This window comes from Scyliorhinus torazame, chromosome 12, assembly GCF_047496885.1.
Source record: "Scyliorhinus torazame isolate Kashiwa2021f chromosome 12, sScyTor2.1, whole genome shotgun sequence".
NCBI lineage: Eukaryota > Metazoa > Chordata > Chondrichthyes > Carcharhiniformes > Scyliorhinidae > Scyliorhinus > Scyliorhinus torazame.
The window spans coordinates 75,565,959-75,586,701 of record NC_092718.1 but is presented as its reverse complement, the minus strand read 5'-3'; the positions used below and the strand labels follow the sequence as shown (position 1 = coordinate 75,586,701).

General features: G+C 53.4%; 1 protein-coding gene across 1 annotated transcript in view; it reads right to left on the bottom strand.

The window, feature by feature from the left end:
- The window catches only part of hpn (hepsin), a 62,170-nt gene extending 46,019 nt beyond the window's left edge, over positions 1–16,151 (bottom strand). The window contains 2 exon segments of the mRNA XM_072468884.1: positions 15,590–15,623; positions 15,860–16,151. Of these exon segments, the coding sequence (XP_072324985.1) occupies positions 15,590–15,605 (16 nt within the window). The 5' untranslated portion in view covers positions 15,606–15,623; positions 15,860–16,151.
- Positions 16,152–20,743: the final 4,592 nt, after the last annotated feature.

Below are 20,743 nucleotides of genomic sequence, written 5' to 3'. Positions count from 1 at the left end.
TCCAAGCGGTCAGCGCTGAGGGGACGCCGCGCCCCTGTCCAAGCGGTCAGCGCAGAGGGGACGCCGTGCCCCTTTCCAAGCGGTCAGCGCAGAGGGGACGCCGCGCCCCTGTCCAAGCGGTCAGCGCTGAGGGGACGCCGCGCCCCTGTCCAAGCGGTCAGCGCAGAGGGGACGCCGTGCCCCTGTCCAAGCGGTCAGCGCAGAGGGGACGCCGTGCCCCTTTCCAAGCGGCCAGTGCAGAGGGGACGCCGTGCCCCTGTCCAAGCGGTCAGCGCAGAGGGGACGCCGTGCCCCTGTCCAAGCGGTCAGCACAGAGGAGACGCCGTGCCCCGGTCCAAGCGGTCAGTGCAGAGGGGACGCCGCGCCCCTGTCCAAGCGGTCAGCGCAGAGGGGACGCCGCGCCCCTGTCCAAGCGGTCAGCGCAGAGGGGACGCCGCGCCCCTGTCCAAGCGGTCAGCGGAGAGGGGACGCCGTGCCCCTGTCCAAGCGGTCAGTGCAGAGGGGACGCCGTGCCCCTGTCCAAGCGGTCAGCGGAGAGGGGACGCCGTGCCCCTGTCCAAGCGGTCAGCACAGAGGAGACGCCCGCACCCCTGTCCAAGCGGTCAGTGCAGAGGGGACGCCGTGCCCCTGTCCAAGCGGTCAGCGCAGAGGGGACGCCGTGCCCCTGTCCAAGCGGTCAGCGCAGAGGGGACGCCGCGCCCCTGTCCAAGCGGTCAGCGCAGAGGGGACGCCGTGCCCCTTTCCAAGCGGTCAGTGCAGAGGGGACGCCGCGCCCCTGTCCTAGCGGTCAGTGCAGAGGAGACGCCGCGCCCCTGTCCAAGCGGTCAGTGCAGAGGAGACGCCGCGCCCCTGTCCAAGCGGTCAGCGGAGAGGGGACGCCGCGCCCCTGTCCAAGCGGTCAGCGGAGAGGGGACGCCGTGCCCCTGTCCAAGCGGTCAGTGCAGAGGAGACGCCGTGCCCCTGTCCAAGCGGTCAGCGGAGAGGGGACGCCGTGCCCCTGTCCAAGCGGTCAGTGCAGAGGAGACGCCGTGCCCCTGTCCAAGCGGTCAGCGGAGAGGGGACGCCGTGCCCCTGTCCAAGCGGTCAGTGCAGAGGGGACGCCGTGCCCCTGTCCAAGCGGTCAGTGCAGAGGAGACGCCGCGCCCCTGTCCAAGCGGTAAGCGCAGAGGGGACGCCGCACCCCTGTCCAAGCGGTCAGTGCAGAGGGGACGCCGCGCCCCTGTCCAAGCGGTCAGTGCAGAGGGGACGCCGTGCCCCTGTCCAAGCGGTCAGCGGAGAGGGGACGCCGCGCCCCTGTCCAAGCGGTCAGTGCAGAGGGGACGCCGCGCCCCTGTCCAAGCGGTCAGTGCAGAGGGGACGCCGTGCCCCTGTCCAAGCGGTCAGCGGAGAGGGGACGCCGCGCCCCTGTCCAAGCGGTCAGTGCAGAGGGGACGCCGCGCCCCTGTCCAAGCGGTCAGCGCAGAGGGGACGCCGTGCCCCTGTCCAAGCGGTCAGCGGAGAGGGGACGCCGTGCCCCTGTCCAAGCGGTCAGCGCAGAGGGGACGCCGCGCCCCTGTCCAAGCGGTCAGTGCAGAGGGGACGCCGCGCCCCTGTCCAAGCGGTCAGCGCAGAGGGGACACCGCGCCCCTGTCCAAGCGGTCAGTGCAGAGGGGACGCCGCGCCTCTGTCCAAGCGGTCAGCACAGAGGGGACACCGCGCCCCTGTCCAAGCGGTCAGTGCAGAGGGGACGCCGCGCCTCTGTCCAAGCGGTCAGCGCAGAGGGGACACCGCGCCCCTGTCCAAGCGGTCAGTGCAGAGGGGACGCCGCGCCCCTGTCCAAGCGGTCAGCGCAGAGGGGACACCGCGCCCCTGTCCAAGCGGTCAGCGCAGAGGGGACGCCGCGCCCCTGTCCAAGCGGTCAGTGCAGAGGGGACGCCGCGCCTCTGTCCAAGCGGTCAGCGCAGAGGGGACACCGCGCCCCTGTCCAAGCGGTCAGCGCAGAGGGGACGCCGCGCCCCTGTCCAAGCGGTCAGTGCAGAGGGGACGCCGCGCCCCTGTCCAAGCGGTCAGTGCAGAGGAGACGCCGCGCCCCTGTCCAAGCGGTCAGCGCAGAGGGGACGCCGCGCCCCTGTCCAAGCGGTCAGCGCAGAGGAGACGCCGCGCCCCTGTCCAAGCGGTCAGCGCAGAGGGGACGCCGTGCCCCTGTCCAAGCGGTCAGTGCAGAGGAGACGCCGCGCCCCTGTCCAAGCGGTCAGCGCAGAGGGGACGCCGCGCCCCTGTCCAAGCGGTCAGCGCAGAGGGGACGCCGCGCCCCTGTCCAAGCGGTCAGCGCAGAGGGGACGCCGCGCCCCTGTCCAAGCGGTAAGCGCAGAGGGGACGCCGTGCCCTTGTCCAAGCGGTCAGTGCAGAGGAGACGCCGCGCCCCTGTCCAAGCGGTCAGCGGAGAGGGGACGCCGCGCCCCTGTCCAAGCGGTCAGTGCAGAGGGGACGCCGTGCCCCTGTCCAAGCGGTCAGCGCAGAGGGGACGCCGTGCCCCTGTCCAAGCGGTCAGTGCAGAAGGGACGCCGTGCCCCTGTCCAAGCGGTCAGTGCAGTGGGGTGCACGAGGGCATCACGCTGCCCAAACATTGGAAATAGGAACAGCCTAATCCCACTTTGCCCCAAATCCTTTGAACCCCTTAGCCCCAAGTACTAATCTTTTTTTTAAAAATATGTTTATTAAGAATTTTTTCAACAAAATGTTCAACCATACAACCCCCCCCCCCCACCAACCACCCCGTAACAAAAAGAAAAGAAAAGTCGCAAAGCAAGATATAAACATGTCAAATCAACATAATACAGAACTTTGAACATTGGATTCCTCCCGCACATATCAACTTTCCAGAACATTTATGTATTTTCTTGCTCAAGCGCCCCCCCCAGGAAAAACCCCCCTTCCCCGTCCACCCTTCTTCCCCCCTCCTCCCGAAAGAGATGTCCCCCCCCCCCCCCCCCCCCACGGGTTGCTTCTGCTGCTGACCGAACTGCATCTAACGCTCCGTGAGATAGTATAGGAACGGTTGCCACCGCCTGGACAACCCCTGCACAGACCCTCTCAAGGCAAACTTTATCCTCTCCAACTTGATAAACCCTGCCATGTCATTTATCCAGGCTTCCACACTGGGGGGCTTCGCATCTTTCCACACTAACAAGATCCTTCGCCGGGCTACCAGGGACGCAAAGGCCAGAATGCCGGCCTCTTTCGCCTCCTGCACTCCCGGCTCGTCCGCCACTCCAAATAGTGCTAGCCCCCAGCTTGGCTTGACCCGGACTTTCACCACCTTAGATACTGTTCCTGCCACTCCCCTCCAGAACCCATCCAGTGCCGGGCACGACCAGAACATATGGGCATGGTTCGCCGGACTCCCTGAGCACCTCCCGCATCTGTCCTCCACCCCAAAGAACCTACTCAGCCTCGCCCCCGTCATATGCGCTCTGTGAATAACCTTAAATTGTATCAGGCTAAGCCTGGCACACGAGGAAGAGGAATTAACCCGACTTAGGGCATCAGCCCACAGCCCCTCTTCAATCTCCTCCCCCAGCTCCTCCTCCCATTTACCCTTCAGCTCCTCTACCAAAGCCTCCCCCTCTTCTTTCATCTCCTGGTATATCGCCGACACCTAGCCCTCTCCGCCCCATACACCCAAAATCACCCTGTCTTGAATCCAGTGTGCCGGGAACAACGGGAATCCCCTCACCTGTCGCCTCACAAACGCCCTCACTTGCATGTACTTGAACGTGTTTCCCGGGGGTAGCCCAAACTCTCCTCCAGCGCCCCTAGGCTCGCAAACGTCCCATCAATGAACAGGTCCCCCATTCTTCTAATCCCTGCCCGATACCAGCTCTGAAACCCCCCATCCATCCTTCCTGGGACAAACCGATGGTTATCTCTGATCGGGGACCACACCGAGGCTCCCATCGCACCCCTGAGTCATCTCCACTGCCCCCAGATCTTTAGTGTTGCCGCCACCACCGGACTCGTGGTGTACCTTGTCGGCGAGAGCGGCAGCGGTGCCGTCACCAGCGCCCCCATGCTCGTTACTTTGCAGGACGCCATCTCCAACCTCTTCCATGCCGCCCCCTCTCCCTCCATCACCCATTTACGGATCATCTCCACGTTGGCTGCCCAGTAGTAGCCACCCAAATTCGGCAACGCCAGCCCTCCTCTATCTCTACTACGCTCCAGGAACCCCCTCCTTACCCTCGGGGTCTTGCTCGCCCACACAAAACCCATAATGCTCCTGCCTACCCTCTTAAAAAAGGCCTTGGTGATCACAATTGGAAGGCACTGGAATACAAAAAGAAACCTCGGGAGGACCACCATTTTAATCGACTGTACTCTGCCCGCTAGCGAGAGTGGCAACATGTCCCATCGCTTGAAGTCGTCCTCCATCTGCTCCACCAGCCTCGCCAAATTAAGTTTGTGCAGGGCCCCCCAACTCCTAGCTACCTGGATCCCCAGTATCGTAAGCTCCTTTCCGCCCTCCTCAACGGTAGATCGTCTATCCCTCTTCCCTGATCCCCCGGATGCACCACAAATAGCTCACTTTTCCCTACATTAAGCTTATAGCCCGAAAAGTCCCCAAACTCCCTTAGGATCTGCATGACCTCCGCCATCCCCTCCACTGGATCCGCCACATACAGCAACAGGTAGTCTGCGTACAGCGACACTCGATGCTCCTCTCCCCCTCGGACCAACCCCCTCCATTTCCTGGACTCCCCTAGTGCCATGGCCAAAGGTTCAATTGCTAATGCAAACAACAGGGGGGACAGGGGGCACCCCTGCCTCGTCCCTCGATACAGCCGAAAGTACTCCGACCTCCGCCAATTCGTAACTACACTCGCCACCGGGGCTCTATATAGGAGCTTAACCCAGCTAATAAACCCTCCCCCGAACCCAAACCTCCGCAACACTTCCCAGAGATACTCCCACTCTACTCGGTCAAAGGCCTTCTCCGCGTCCATAGCTGCCACTATCTCCGCCTCTCCCTCCACCGATGGCATCATAATCACATTTAGGAGCCTCCGCACATTGGTGTTTAACTGCCTGCCCTTTACAAATCCCGTCTAGTCCTCGTGAATCACCCCCGGGACACAGTCCTCGATTCTTGTAGCACTTTTGCCAGCAACTTAGCATCCACGTTGAGGAGCGAGATCGGCCTGTACGACCCACATTGCAGTGGGTCCTTATCTCGCTTCAGGATCAAAGAGATCATCGCCTCCGACATTGTCGGGGGCAGGGTCCTCCCCCTCCCTTGCCTCGTTTGAAGTCCTCACCAGCAACGGGGCTAACAGGTCTACATACTTCCTATAGAACTCCACCGGGAACCCATCCGATCCCGGGGCCTTCCCTGCCTGCATGCTCCCCAGTCCCCTAATCAGCTCCTCCAATCCAATTGGCGCCTCAGTTGGTCCAAGAATCGTCGCATCCCCTCTTTTCCCACTGGGGGCTGGGATCTGTACAGCTCCTCATAGAAGGCCTTGAATGCCTCATTTACTTCCACCGCACTCCACACCGTAGTTCCCCTTCCATCCTTGACTCCACCTATCTCCCTCGCTGCTATCCTCTTACGGAGCTGATGTGACAGCATCCGGCTCGCCTTCTCCCCATACTCATACGTCGCCCCCTGTGCCTCCCTCCACTGTGCCTCTGCCTTCCCTGTGGTCAACAGGTCGAACTCCGTCTGGAGACTTCGCCTCTCCCCGAGTAGTCCATCATCAGGGGCCTCTGCATATCTCCTGTCCACTCTTAAAAACTCCCCCACTAACCTCTCTCGTTCCCTGCCCTCTCTCTTCACCCTATGAGCCCTGATGGAGATTAACGCTCCCCTGACCACCGCCTTCAGCGCCTCCCATACTACCCCCACCTGCACCTCCCCGTTGTCGTTGGCCTCCAAATACCTTTCAATAAACCCCCGCACCCTCCCGCACACTTCCTCGTCTGCCAGCAGTCCCACATCCAACCGCCACAACGGGCGTTGGTCCCTCTCCTCTCCCAACTCTAGCTCCACTCACTGCGGGGCATGGTCTGAAATGGCTATGGCCGAATACTCCGTTCCCTCCACTTTCTGGATCAATGCCCTGCCCAGAACAAAAAAATCTATCCGGGAGTAGGCCTTGTATACATGGAAGAAAAAAGAACATTCTCTGGCCAAAGGCCTGGCAAATCGCCACGGATCTACTCCCCCCATCTGGTCCATAAACCCCCTAAGCACCTTGGCCGTGGCCGGCCTCTTTCCGGTCCTGGATCAGGAGCGATCCAGTGCTGGGTCCAACACGGTGTTAAAATCCCCACCCATTATCAAGCTTCCTACCTCCGGGTCTGGAATACGCCCCAACATATGCTTCATGAATCCAGCATCGTCCCAGTTCGGGGCGTATACATTTACCAATACCACCCACGTCCCCTGCAACCTACCGCTCACCATCACGTAGCGACCTCCATTGTCCGCTACTATGTTCTTGGCCTCAAACGACACCCGCTTCCCCACCAGTATTGCCAACCCTCTGTTCTTCGCATCCAGCCCAGAATGGAATACCTGCCCTACCCATCCCTTTCTTAACCTGACCTGATCTGCCACCTTCAGATGTGTCTCCTGAAGCATGACCACGTCTGCCTTCAGTCCCTTTAAGTGCACGAACACTCGGGCCCTCTTAACTGGCCCATTGAGGCCTCTCACATTCCACGTGATCAGCCGGATTGGGGGGCTACACACCCTTGCCGACTAGCCATCTCCTATTTTAGGCCAGTCCTGTGCCCGCGCCTCCCGCACCCTCCAGTCCCCCAGACGGGGAACCCCCGCCCCGACCACCTCTTCCATTTTCAGTTCCCACTCGGCCAATGCAGCAGCAACCCTATTTCCCCCCCCCCCCCCCCCCCCCGCTAGATCCAAATCTAGCTCTTTTGCTCCCCCCATGATACTTCCGTAAGTCAGCTGACTCCTGCTGACCCCGGCTTCCCCCGCCTTCCCGTTGACCCCCCCCCCCCCCGGTGTGGAAATCCCTCCTCCTCCCTGCGCTCCTCCAACCCCCCCCCCCCTCCCTAACGCGGGAAAAAGCCCGCGCTTTCCTGAGCCAACCCCGCCCACTGTGGCACAGCTCCTGTTGCAGCCTTATCCCAATTCCCCCATCCCCAGGTCTCACCTCCTTCCAGCACCGACACCCACATTCCTCATGGTCTCCCCATCAGAACTCTTCCCCCATCCCCATCCATTGTCCCACCCGTGAAACATTCTTTACCCATATTTACAACCCTGTATACAGTCAACATCTCCCCCACAACCACAGACCCTCAGTTCGAGTCCAATTTTTCCATTTGGATAAAGGTCCAAGCCTCTTCTGGCGTTTCAAAATAGTGGTGTCGGTCCTGATACGTGACCCACAGTCGCTGTATTCCGACTGGCTGCAGCATTCCGTATCTCGCCCTCTTTTTATGCAGCACCCCAGTTGAAGCCAGCTCTCCTCTTTGCCACCTCTGCACTCCAGTCCTGGTAGACTCGGATCACCGCATTCTCCCATCTACTGCTCCGCTCTTTCTTGGCCCATCTCAGGACACTCTCTCTGTCCGCGAAACGATGGAACCTCGCCACTATCGCCCTTGGGTCTCCTCGCCAGGACCCGGTGAGCCCCTTCTAGCTCCAGGGGGCTCGGAGAGGCCTCCGCACCCATCAGCGAATGGAGCATCGTGCTCACATACGCCCCGGCATCTGCCCCCTCCACCCCTTCAGGGAGACCCAGAATCCGGAGATTCTTCCTCCTCGACCTGTTCTCCAGGACCTCGAATCTCTCGGCCCACCTCTCGTGCAGCGCCTCGTGCGCCTCCATCTTCACCGCCAGGCCCAAGATCTCGTCCTCGTTGGTTTTGTCCCTCACCTCTCGGAGCTCAACCTCCTGGGCCTTCTGGGTCTCCTTCAGCCCCTCGATCGCCATCAGCATTGGCGCCAGCACCTCCTTTTTAAGCTCCTCCACGCAGCACCTGACAAACTCCTGCTGGTCCGGCCCCCATGCTGCTCGATCTCCGCCCTCCGCCATCTTGTTTTTTCCCCCTTGTTTCTGCCGCTGCTCTCAAGCCTCTTTTTCCGCCGCTCCACTTCTGGTCCCCTCCATACACGACGGAAGGGGGACCTTGCTCTCACCTTCCCACACGGGAATCGGTCAAAAGATTTCCGTTGGAACTCCTCCGGAGAGCCCAAAAGTCCGTTCTAGCGGGAGCTGCCGAATTGTGCGGCTTAGCTCCGCATCGCCGCAACCGGAAGTCCCCCAAGTACTAATCTAACAGCTTCTTTTACTTCCTCAATTATTTCCCATGGCAACGAATTCCACAGGCTCACCACTGGGTGTGAATTTTCCCTCACCTCTGTCCTAAATGATCTACCCCGTATCCTTGGACTGTGACCCCTGGTTCTGGACACACCCGCCATCGGCAACATCCTTCCTGCATCTGCCCTGTTCAGTCCTGAAAGAATTTTATAGTTTCTGTGAGATTTCCCCCCTCATTCTTCTGAACTCCAGCGAATACAATCCTAACCGATTCAATCTCTCCTCATACGTCAGTCCGACCATCCTAGGAATCAGTCTGGTAAACCCTCTCTGCATTCCCCTACAGCAAGAACATCCTTCCTCAGAGAAGGAGACCAAAACTGCACACAATACTCCAGGTGTGGCCTCACCAAGGCCCTGTGTAATTGCAGCAACACATCCCTGCTTCTGTACTTGAATCCCCTCGCTATGAAGGCCAACATACCATTTGCCTTCCTCACCACCTGCTGTTCCTGCATGCTTACCTTCAGTGACTGGTGTACGGGGACACCCAGGTCTCTTTGCACATTCCCCTCTCCTAATTTACGGCCATTCAGATAATAGTCGTCTTGTTTTTGCTACCAAAGTGGATAATCTCACATTTCTCCGAATTATACTGCATTTGCCATTCATTTGTCCACTCACTCAACTTGTCCAAATCACACTGAAGGATCTCTGCATCCTCCTCACAGCTCACCCTCCCACCCAACTTGAAGATATTATATTTTGTGCCCTCATCTAAATTATTAATATAGCTGGGATCACAGTGCCAATCTCTGCAGTACCCCACTAGACTAAACCAGGGGCTGGTTTAGCACAGGGCTAAATCGCTGGCTTTGAAAGCAGACCAAGGCAGGTCAGCAGCACGGTTCAATTCCCGTAACAGCCTCCCCGAACAGGCGCCGGAATGTGGCGACTAGGGGCTTTTCACAGTAACTTCATTTGAAGCCTACTTGTGACAATAAGCGATTTATTTCATTTTTCATTAATTCCTACTGTTTCCTGTCTGCCAACCAGTTTTCTATCCATCTCAATACACGACCCCCAATCCCATGCGTTTTAATGTTACACGCTAATCTCTTATGCGGGACTTTTGTCAAAAGCCTTCTGAAAGTCTAAACATGCCACATCCACTAGCTCCCCCTCGTCAACTCAGTTACGTCCTCAAAATATTCCAGTAGATTTGTCAAGCATGATTTCCCCTTCATAATTCAGTGCTGATTCAGTCCGATCCTGCCACTGTTTTCCAAGTGCTCTGCAAAATCTTTTACAATGAAGTCTCTGGCATCGCCCAATTTCTCTCTCTCCCGTCTGATTTATCCAGCTGTGTTAAATGTGTAAATGTAAGTTGTATTCCTGCATACCCATGGCAAATATTCGCTATTATTTAAAGTTATTTAAAAGTGGCATTGAATGGAGGGCAGCTTTAATTTGATAACAGGCTCGGTTACCAAGGGGAACAATGTAGCTTCTGTGTCGTGCCTGCGAGCTTCCCACTATCTCAGCCTTTCTCCCTTACACTGAATTCCATGGAGCACACACAGGCCAACCACAAATTCCAACTGCGAGGGGGGCAGGAATACAGAGGGACACCCATTTCTCCAGCTCCCTCCCACCCCGCCTCATGATGACTCAAAGCCTCTCACAACCGTTGAAGGACTTGTAAATGCAGGAACGCCAGCAGCCAATTCACACACAGCAAGATCCCACAGACTGGCTGCACAGTGGGTAGCATTGCTGCCTCACAGCGCTGAGAACCCGGGTCACTGTCCGTGTGGAGTTTGCACATTCTCCCCACGTCTGCGTGGGTTTCACCCCCACACCCAAAGATCTGCAGGCTAAGTGGATTGGCCATGCTAAATTGCCCTTAATTGGAAAAAATAAGGTTGGGTACTCGAAATATATATTTTTTAAATCACAGAGAGCAATGTGATAATGAACCAGATCATCTGTTTCCTTTTGTAGTGATACCTACGTCCACACGACACGTGTAAATACACTTACTATGAGCTTCAGGGATATTAGCCAAAGGACACTGGTGACGAGAACTCTTCCCTTCACCACCCGCAAACGCCCCCCCCCTCACAAAATTGCAGCCATGGTCGTCTTTCACCACTACCTGAAGGGACAGAAGTGGGCCTCGGTTCAATGTCTCCTCTAAAAGAGGGAACCCCAACAGCACAACGCTCTGACCCTCTTCCATCCCACCCCCCACCCCCACCCACCCACCCAAGACAGCGCAGTGCTCATCCTCCGACCCCGAACCCTGACACAGAACGGCGCTCCCCCCCCGACCCGCCCCCACCCCTCCGCCCCACCCCACCCCACCCACCCCACCCAAGACAGCACAGCGATCACCCTCGGAATCCGAACCCCTGACATAGCACAGCGCTCATCCTCCGACCCTGAACCCTGCCCCCAGCAACCACCTCGAACAGCGCGGCACTCCCCCTCTGACCAACCCCCCCCCCCCCCCCCCCCGACAGCGTGGCACACCCCTATGATCCCAGCACCGCCCCCCCCCCCCCCCCCGCAACAGCACGGCACTACTCTCTCGGCCCCTCCTCAACAGCGCACCGCTCCCCTGCTGACCCCCCGCCCCTTCTGCTCAGTCCCTCCGCACCAAAAACAGATCCAAAAGACACCATCGGGAAAGCTCAAACAGGCTGGGGCTCTGATCTCTAGAATAGAGAAATGCCAGGGGCAACCTGAAGGGGGCTGTGGGCTGAGTATCCTGTCCAAATCACATTCCTTAGGCTGCAGATAGGGCTTCAAGCTGAACGTCAGGACAGGGGTGGCGGAAGGACATGAGAGTGAAACTGGTTTCAGAAAGAGGCACAAAAAAACATTCTAATTCTTAAAAAGTTAAAGCCACAAAAGGTGCATTGCGATTTGGATAAAGCAGCAATAGGCAGGGGCAACATGTTTAATGGTAACAACATGTCAGTGAATAAGGTAAAAGTAGCGAAATAAGGTTAAAAGCATGTTTAAATGGAAGTGCGTTATGTGAATGGTGAGCATCAGTAACAAGTTAGATGGACACAGGTAAATGACTCAAGATCCAATCGGCACCATTGCAGAGACACGGTTACCAAGGAATATTGAAAGGGAGCTGATCTTTCGAGCATAGTGGAAAAGGAGGATGGAGGGGTAACCTTGAGAACAAAAAATGACAGAAGGAAAGTTGCGAGAAAGGATATTGGTGCAGAGAATCATGGAGAAACGGTGTGGATGAAGTCGGGAAAATGCTGAATGGAATGGGTTAAAGGCCTCCCAACAGTAGTATTGTTGTTGGACAATGCATTAAGCAAGTGGTAATAGCAGCTTGTAATAAAGGCAATGCAATAATCCAAGAGGCAGTTTGTGGGGGGTGGGGGGGTTTAATTTTCCTACAGACTGGTCAAATTGAATGAGCAGAAGTAGTTTGTAGGAATTGAGACAGTCTTCTAGAATACATCATGGAATTACTTTAGATCTTGCTTTGCCCAACAAGGCAGGCTTGCTTTGTAATCCCAACAGAGGGAAACGGAGGAAAGAGTGATCATAACATGATTACACATGGAGTTTGAGAATGATGTACAGATTCAGAACATTAATGTGCTGCAAACCAAAAAGTCAATTAATCGGTTAAAATAGGGATGGGTTGGTCAGGTAGATTGGGAAATTATATCTCAGGTTTGTCAGTCGGCGAACAATGGGAGCCATTTGGGGAATATTTCACAATCCATTCATAAATTCTTTTTAAAATAAAGTCAATTAATCAGTTATAATAGGGCTAAGTTGACCGGGGTAGATTGGGCAATTAGATTTAAGGTTTTAAGGTTTGACCTTCGATAAACAATGGCAGCCATTCAGGGAAAAACTCCACAATCCATTCAGAAACAAAAACACTATTGGAAGAAGTGATGCAACTGTGACTAACCAAATTAGTTCAGGATAGTATCAGATTGAGGTGGGAGGGGGGATTGCTCCAAGAAGTCTGAAGTTTGGAATCTGAAACTTTCCCAACAAACAGTGGCCAAAATGCAGCGGTGTTGTTGCCTCTTGGTGAAGGGGAAGGGGGTGGGGGAGGGGGTGAGAACAAGGTGTCACAGTCTCAGGATACATGGTGAGCCATTTAGGACTGAGATGAGGAGAAACCTCTTCACTTAGAGGGCAGTGAACCCGTGGAACTCTCTACCACAGAAGGTTGTGGAGCCAAGTCACTGATTATATTCAACAAGGAATTAGATTCCCAGACTCCAAAGGTGTCAAGGGAATGGGTAGAACACGGGTTTATGGCATTGAGATACAGGTAGGTGGCCACGCTAAATTGGCAAAAAAAGGGAATGTTGGTGTTTATTAGGGGGGGGCGGGGGGGGAGCAGAATATAAAAGTAGGGATGTTGTTGGTGAAACCACATGTTAAAATAGTGTGTCCAGTTTTGAGCTGCTCACTTAAGAATGGATATAAAGGCACCAGAGGCAGCTTAAAGAAGGTTGACTTGATTGATTCCTGGGATTGGATGGGGGGTTTAATCTTATGAGGGGAAAGGTTGGACACTCATCCATTGGACTTTCGAAGATTGAGAGGTGATCTTATTGGAATGTATAAAAGGCCCTGAGGAAACTTGACAGGATGGGTGCAGAGTGGATGTTTCCACCCTTGTAGGGAGGGGGAGCTGTGAGGAGGATGCAGAGATCCTTTGGACGAGTAAGTGGGCAAATAAATGGCAGATGCAGCATAATTTGCAGAAATGCAAGATTATCCACTTTGGTAGCAGAAACGGAAAGACAGATAATTATCTGAATGGCCATAAATTTGGCGAGGGGAATGTGCAATGAGACCTGGGTGCTCTCATACACCAGTCGCTGAAGTTATGCATGCAGGTACAGCAGGCGGCAAAGAAGGTAATAATAATAATCTTTATTGTCACAAGTAGGGTTACATCAACACTGTAATGAAGTTATTGTGAAAAGCCCCTTGTCGCCACATTCCAGCGCCTGTTCGGGGACGCAAAGGGAGAATTCAGAATGTCCAATTCATCTAACAAGCACGTCTTTCAGGAAAGTTGCCACTCAAGTGGATAGAGCTGTGAAGAAGGCCTATGGTGTGCTCGCGTTCATTAACAGAGGGATTGAATTTAAGAGCCGTGAGGTGATGATGCAGCTGTACAAAACTTTGGTAAGGCCACATTTGGAGTACCGTGTACAGTTCTGGTCGCCTCATTTTAGGAAGGATGTGGAAGCTCTGGAAAAGGTGCAAAGAAGATTTACCAGGATGTTGCCTGGAATGGAGAGTAGGTCTTACGAGGAAAGGTTGAGGGTGCTAGGCCTTTTCTCATTAGAGCGGAGAAGGATGAGGGGCGACTTGATAGAGGTTTATAAGATGATCAGGGGAATAGATAGAGTAGACAGTCAGAGACTTTTTCCCCGGGTGGAACACACCATTACAAGGGGACATAAATTTAAGGTGAAAGGTGGAAGATATAGGAGGGATATCAGAGGTAGGTTCTTTACCCAGAGAGTAGTGGGGGCATGGAATGCACTGCCTGTGGAAGTAGTTGAGTCGGAAACATTAGGGACCTTCAAGCAGCTATTGGATAGGTACATGGATGACGGTAAAATGATATAGTGTAGATTTATTTGTTCTTAAGGGCAGCACGGTAGCATTGTGGATAGCGCAATTGCTTCACAGCTCCATGGTCCCAGGTTCGATTCCGGCTTGGGTCATTGTCTGTGTGGAGTCTGCACGTCCTCCCCGTGTCTGCGTGGGTTTCCTCCGGGTGCTCCGGTTTCCTCCCACAGTCCAAAGATGTGCGGGTTAGGTGAATTGGCCAATGATAAATTGCCCTTAACGTCCAAATTGCCCTTGGTGTTGGGTGGAGGTGTTGAGTTTGGGTATGGTGCTCTTTCCGAGAGCCGGTGCAGACTCGGGGGGCCGGGTGGCCTCCTTCTGCACTGCAAATTCAATGATAATCTATGATTAATCTAGGACAAAGGTTCGGCACAACATCGTGGGCCGAAGGGCCTGTTCTGTGCTGTATTTTCTATGTTCTATGAAGCTAGAGCATCTGGAGGGAACCCACGCAGACACAGGGAGAAGGTGCAGATTCTGCACAGTGACCCAAGCCAGGAATCGAAGCGGGGACCCTGGCGCTGTGAAGCAACAGTGCTACCCACTGTGCTACCGTGCTGCCCCTGGTGGTAACTGCAGAAACAGCGGGCCCGCGGGCTGCGATTTCGAAAAATCTCTTGCATCCAAGAGTATTCGCGGAGGATTGGCAGCTGGCAAAATGCAAAGCTGCCGTCCAGAAAAAGATGGGGCAAAAAGGAAAAGTTGGTCTCACATCAATAGCCGTGAAAATGTTTCAATCTCTCAACAAGGCAGATTAATGAAATCATACGGTTAGACGGGGCTGTGTTGTTGTGGCACGTTTGGCAAATCTCTTTGAGGATGTAACGAAGAGGGCAGGTAAAGGGGAACCTGTGGATGTGGTGCCAAACAAGCGTGTGTTGCACCAGATAAGGGCTCATGAGAATTGAGGGGGGGGGGGTTGATCTATATTAGCATGGGCAGAGGATTGGTTAACAGACAGGAAGCAGAGGGCAGGAATGAATGTGTCATTCTGGTGGGCCGGATCCATGTGGAGCGGGGGGAGCCTCAGACGTTTACAATCTACATCAGTAACTTTGAGGGTTTGAAGGTGTCCAGGTTTGAAATGCTCAGTGGGAAGGTAAGCTAAGAGGAGGGCACAGAGATCAACAGGGACAGTGCAAGTAAAGGGGCAGGAACACAGGTGAAACGTAACATGGGGGAAGCGGGAGGTCAATCATATTGGTACAAATACTGTCAACGCAGCTGGTCATTCTTCAGCCTCACCCCCATTTTCCTGCTCCGTCCCTTAATGCCCCAAAATAAAATCTCATCCATCTCAGTCGGGAGTATACTCAATGAGCAGGAACAAGCTGGAATCTGCAGGCTGGAGGATTCCAAAGATTCACAACCCTTCCAGCAAGACATTTTCCCTCTTAATTCTAACTGCCCCCCACCCCAAAAAAATATCCTGCGACCCCACTAATTCTGGACCCTGAGCATATTGGGTACAGAATTGTCCCCTCCTCCCCACTATGGTTGGGTTATGGCCCAGTTTCCACTCTCAACTTACACTGGAGAAAACACACACACTGAGCTCACTGACTTGTTCATTCTGGGAGAGGACAGCTTTCACCACTAATCGATTATTTAGATCCCTCTTCCATTTTTTTCCCTGTTTTTTTAGTAAAAGCACTTACCACCTTGCTCAGTCATAGCCTCGAGTTTCGATAGCTGTCGAACACAAAAATCTATTAACGATGGCGCAATTCGAGTCACAAATAAAAGGAGTCTCACCCCAAACGAGATCTGTTGCAAAAGTTACAGAAGTATTTTTTTTAGAAACTTCCCCTTCAAAGAAACCGAACTTTTAACTCTCTCTCTCTCACACACACACAAATATTTAACACGTAAAGCACGCTGGCAGTTTAAAATCTTTGTCCGACTATAGGCAAAATGCATCCACTCACCTTCCTATTGTTGAGTTAAGACACTTGCTTCAACTAGAAAGTTGACATCCTGCCCAAGCCGCGCTAAAATCCAGATGAGCAAACATGTTCAAAACATTTTTCCCTGTGAGAAAACTATTTCCCTCTGACAAAACTTGTTCAAAACTTTTCTTCCCCCTCTAAAAGATTTCCGTCCTCACGAAATTGACTCTCCGTCGTGTTTCACTGAAACTCGCGTCCCTGTGTACCAGCCCACTTACTTCCTCACACCCCCACCAAAAGTAACAGCCCTCACCTGCTCCAGACCGTTCACACGTGAAACTCAAGCTCATCAACTTCCGTTCAGTCACCTCCCCTTGTCACAGAGCCCAGGAGGACTTGACTTAAAGCGACATTGGCCCAATTTCCACCAGGTGTCCAGTGGGCTGGATAGCACAGCGGGTTTCCCTTTAACAAATTGCCGGCTCACCCAAGAAGTTAGAGGTTTAATAACTTTATTACTTTGTTGCCAAACTCTCTATGAATCACTAGGTGAGACGAGAGCTGGCGTACTGGTGTCTGAGCACTGCACGCCTCAGGAAGCATGCCAAGGCTGTGAAGAGGGTTGCAGAGGACATTTATCAGAATGTTCCCAGGGATGAGGGGGACTTTGGTTCATGCGGAGAGACTGGGAGAAGCTGGGATCGTTCCTCTCAGAGCGGAGAAGGTTAAGGGGGAGATTGAATCGAGATATTCAAAATCATGAGGGGGTTTTTGTAGAGTCGATAAGCAGACCGTGTTTCCCAGCGGCAGGAGGCTCGGTAACCAGAGGGGACACAGATTGAAGAGAATCAGGAAAAGGACCGGGGTGGGGGGGGGGGCGCGTTGATGAGGAGAATTTTTATTTCACACACAGCGAGTTGTTGTGATCTGGAAGGTGCTGCCTGAAAGGGCGGTGGAAGCAGATTCAATAGGAACTGTCGAAAGGGGAATGGGATGCCAACCTCACAATCGAGCAGTGTCACATATGAATCCCGGTACCAGTGTGATGTCAGGTACCTGGGCCAAATGACCCAGCGGTTGGCAGGTCCAATCAACAACGCTTTCCTTCCACTGTTTGTAAGAGGTGGAGTACGGACCGGACACAACCAGCCGGCGGTCGCTAAACCATGAAATGTCTGCCGTTAGATACGATTTCACGATTGGGCAGCACTTGCTGAACAATCCCGAGTCCGTTAATATCTAGACTAGCAATCAGAGATTCGGAGAATTTTTATTTTACATACAGCAAGTTGCCATCGAATTTACAGCGCAGAGGGTGGTGGAAGAAGGTTCAATAAGAACTGTGAAAAGGGGCAATTCCCCCTGTTGTTGCCCTCTGCTGGTGGCAACTGACAAAACAGACAAATGAGTTCACAACTATTTGATGCATCCAGCTTTTATTTAAACAGTTACATAAGTTTCAAGACTCACAACGTGAACTATATAATACTACCCGGTAGAGAGAACTTGGCCAGGCTCACTCTGGGGGGGGGGGGGTGCGCTGTGAGCTTTCAAACTCGGGATCCTGTCTTGCGAAATTTGATCCCTGGGTTATGGTTGTTGAAGCTCAGAAGTTTTTTTTTAATAGGTATTTTATTCCAAAGAAGCTCAGAAGTCTTGCCATTTTATGATATTTCAGCTTGCAGTTGATAGTTCATTCATATAAACAATCCTGTAGCACATATAGACATCATTCATCCTTGAGAGTGTCTTGTTGCTGTTCCAAAACAAAGTGTTATCAGCAAAATGTTTAATTGTAAGTCATTGTTCTGTCTGTTCCGACTAAATTAATTCTGCAGAGAGGCCATTTTTCACACCGACAAATCTGTTGGTGTGTTTTACCATCATGCCTCATGGCACAGTGCTAGACATATTTGACATAGGTTGGGAGGTGATAGATTTAAAACTGAGATGAGGAGGAACTACTTCTCGCAGAGGGTGGTGAATTTGCAGAACTCGCTGCCCCATAGTGCGGTGGAGTCTGAATCATTAAATAGTTTCAAGAAGGAAATAGCTATATTTCTGATTTTAAAAACAGGTTAAAGGGATATGGGGAACAGGTGGGGAGGTGGATTTGATCCAGGAAGAGACCAGCCATGATCTGATTGAATGGTGGGGCAGGCTCGAAGTGCTGAATTGCCTACTTCTGCTCCTCATTTCTATGTTCATATGTTCCTACTCAGCACCCTGAAGGGGGAGGATTTGCAGGGATTTGGGGAGGGGGGGGGGCGGGTGCAAAGAGTGTGAAGGGGGAGGAGAGTGGGAACTGATTGGATAGATCTTTCAAAGAGGACATTGGACAAAATAGCTTCCTCCTGGGTTGTATGATTCTGGACACGCTTTGCTTGGGTGCGATGTTGCCATTCCATTGACACTCTAAGACGTTATAAGGCTCTTAAAATCAGAAGGAGACCATTTGGGCCATGTGGCTCTTCCGGCTCATTGAAAGATATCCCAATCAGTCCCCACTCTGCCTCCCCACCACCACACCCCCCACCCCTCCCTCCATCCCAACCTTCCGCATTGGCCCTAAGAATTGCTCCCCTTGAAGCATTTATCCAATTCCATCAAAATTGTTGAAAATGCAAGAAGTGTTTCTGAAGTTTTCCATCTTGATTTCAACACAACAGCATCACATTTCAAATGACCACAACTGTTTACAATACATGAGGAAAGGGGATCTTTGTTCTGTTAACACTGATTGGCCAAGGGCTTGCCATGTAGAAAACAATATCAATTTATAGCCGCCCAACCCCCCAAGCTCCAGGGTAAAAAGAACACAAAGCCTGAACATGTACCTTTAGTTTGCAGAGAACAGCGCTGTGAATATCTAATTCATGGATCACATCTTTTGGAATATAACTGGTATTTTAGGGATATCACTTTTAGGCTGAATAGATCAGACAGAGTTACAAAAGTAACAGGCCTACTAACTTAGCTGGAGAATTGGAGACATGGGGCGAAATTCTCCCCCAACGGCGGGATGTCCGCCGACTGGCGCCAAAGACGGCGCCAATCAGACGGGCATCGCGCCGGCCCAAAGGTGCGGAATGCTCCGCATCTTTGGCGGCCTAGCCCCAACATTGAGGGGCGAGGCCGACGCCGGAGGGATTTCCGCCCCGCCAGCTGGCGGAAATGGCGTTTGTTGCCCCGCCAGCTGGCGCAGAAATGCGTCGCATGCGCGGGAGCGTCAGCGGCCGCTGTCAGTTTCCCGGCACATGCGCAGGAGCGTCAGCGGCCGCTGTCAGTTTTCCGCGCATGCGCAGTGGGGAGAGTCTCTTCCGCCTCCGCCATGGTGGAGGCCGTGGCGGAGGCGGAAGGGAAAGAGTGCCCCCACAGCACAGGCCCGCCCACGGATCGGTGGGCCCCGATCGCGGGCCAGGCCACCGTGAGGGCACCCCCCGGGGTCAGATCACCCCGCGCCCCCCCAGGATTCCGGAGCCCGCCCACGCCGCCTGGTCCCGCCGGTAAATACCAGCTTTGATTTACGCCGGCGGGACAGGCAATTTCTGGGCGGGACTTCGGCCCATTCGGGCCGGAGAATTGAACGGGGGGTCCCGCCAACCGGCGCGGCCCGATTCCCGCCCCCGCCAAATCTCCGGTACCGGACACTTCGGCGGGGGCGGGGGGCGGGATTCACGGCGGCCAACGGCCATTCTCCGACCCGGCGGGGGGTCGGAGAATGACGCCCATGACCTCTACACGGCTTCCAAAGATGCACATGCCAGGAAATTGATCCTATTGCAGCATAAAATTGGTTTTAAAAGTAGGTGGTGTTATTGGTTCAAAAAATAAATTGTAAATGAGGGATTATTCATCAAAAAGTTTGGTTTAGGGACTGCCCAGAGTAGGCCAGGTTGCCATGGGGGTGTGCAGAGCTGAGTAAGGCCCTCTAGTTTCAAATCATCTGGCATTTTGCTGGGGGCAGTTTTGGTTGCAGTTTGGACCTTGTGTGGTTTGCAGGTCGCTCACTGCAACAAGTTGCCCAAAATAGATGGCAGTTAGTCCAGACTTGCACTGTAAGCAGAGCAAAACACTCACTTCACCATTGACCACATGGAAGGCAGGTGAGTTTTAATTTCAGTTTGAACCGTGTGAGGGACAAAAGCGAGAACATTGCCCAGTTTGTAGGTATGGGATAATCTACATTACAGGGGGCCTCATTGTCCCTTATTGTAAAATAACCTATGGGTGGTCCCTACAGTAGGAAATAAGTTTAAGACTGACCGAGTGCCTAACCTATATAGTTAATATAGCGGCACAGTAGCACAGTGGTTAGCACTGCTGCTTTACACCCCCAGAGTCCCAGGGTTGATTCCCGGCTTGGGTCACTGTCTGTGCGAAGTCTGTATGTTCTACCCGTGTCTGCGTGGGTTTACTCCGGGTGCTCCGGTTTCCTTCCACAAGTCCCGAAAGACGTGCTGTTAGGTGAATTGGGCATTCTGAATTCTCCCTCTGTGTACCCTAACAGGCGCCGGAGTGTGATGACTAGAGGCTTTCACAGTAACTTCATTGCAGTGGTAATGTAAGCCTTCTTGTGACAATAATAAAGAGTATTATTATAATATATTGTATGGTTGAGTTAATAGTGCTTGATTTTAAAATTATTTGAGTTACAGAAAAGTTTGTTTTGTTGAAAAAAGTCAAACATAGTGGTGCAGTTCCAGCGGTTAAAATTAAATGTTCAGATTTTTATTTAAATGTTAATGTTTTTGGCCCCTGCCTATGGATTTTATGTTGCTTCGAGCACGTATAAATGAGCCATGTTACGAACTCAACTGGGTATCTTAAATTGGTTGTTAGTCTAGATATTAAGCTTTGCGTAGTGGCAGTATCATATCCGATGAGGTTTAACCGAGGCACAACTATTGCTTATTGTTAGCC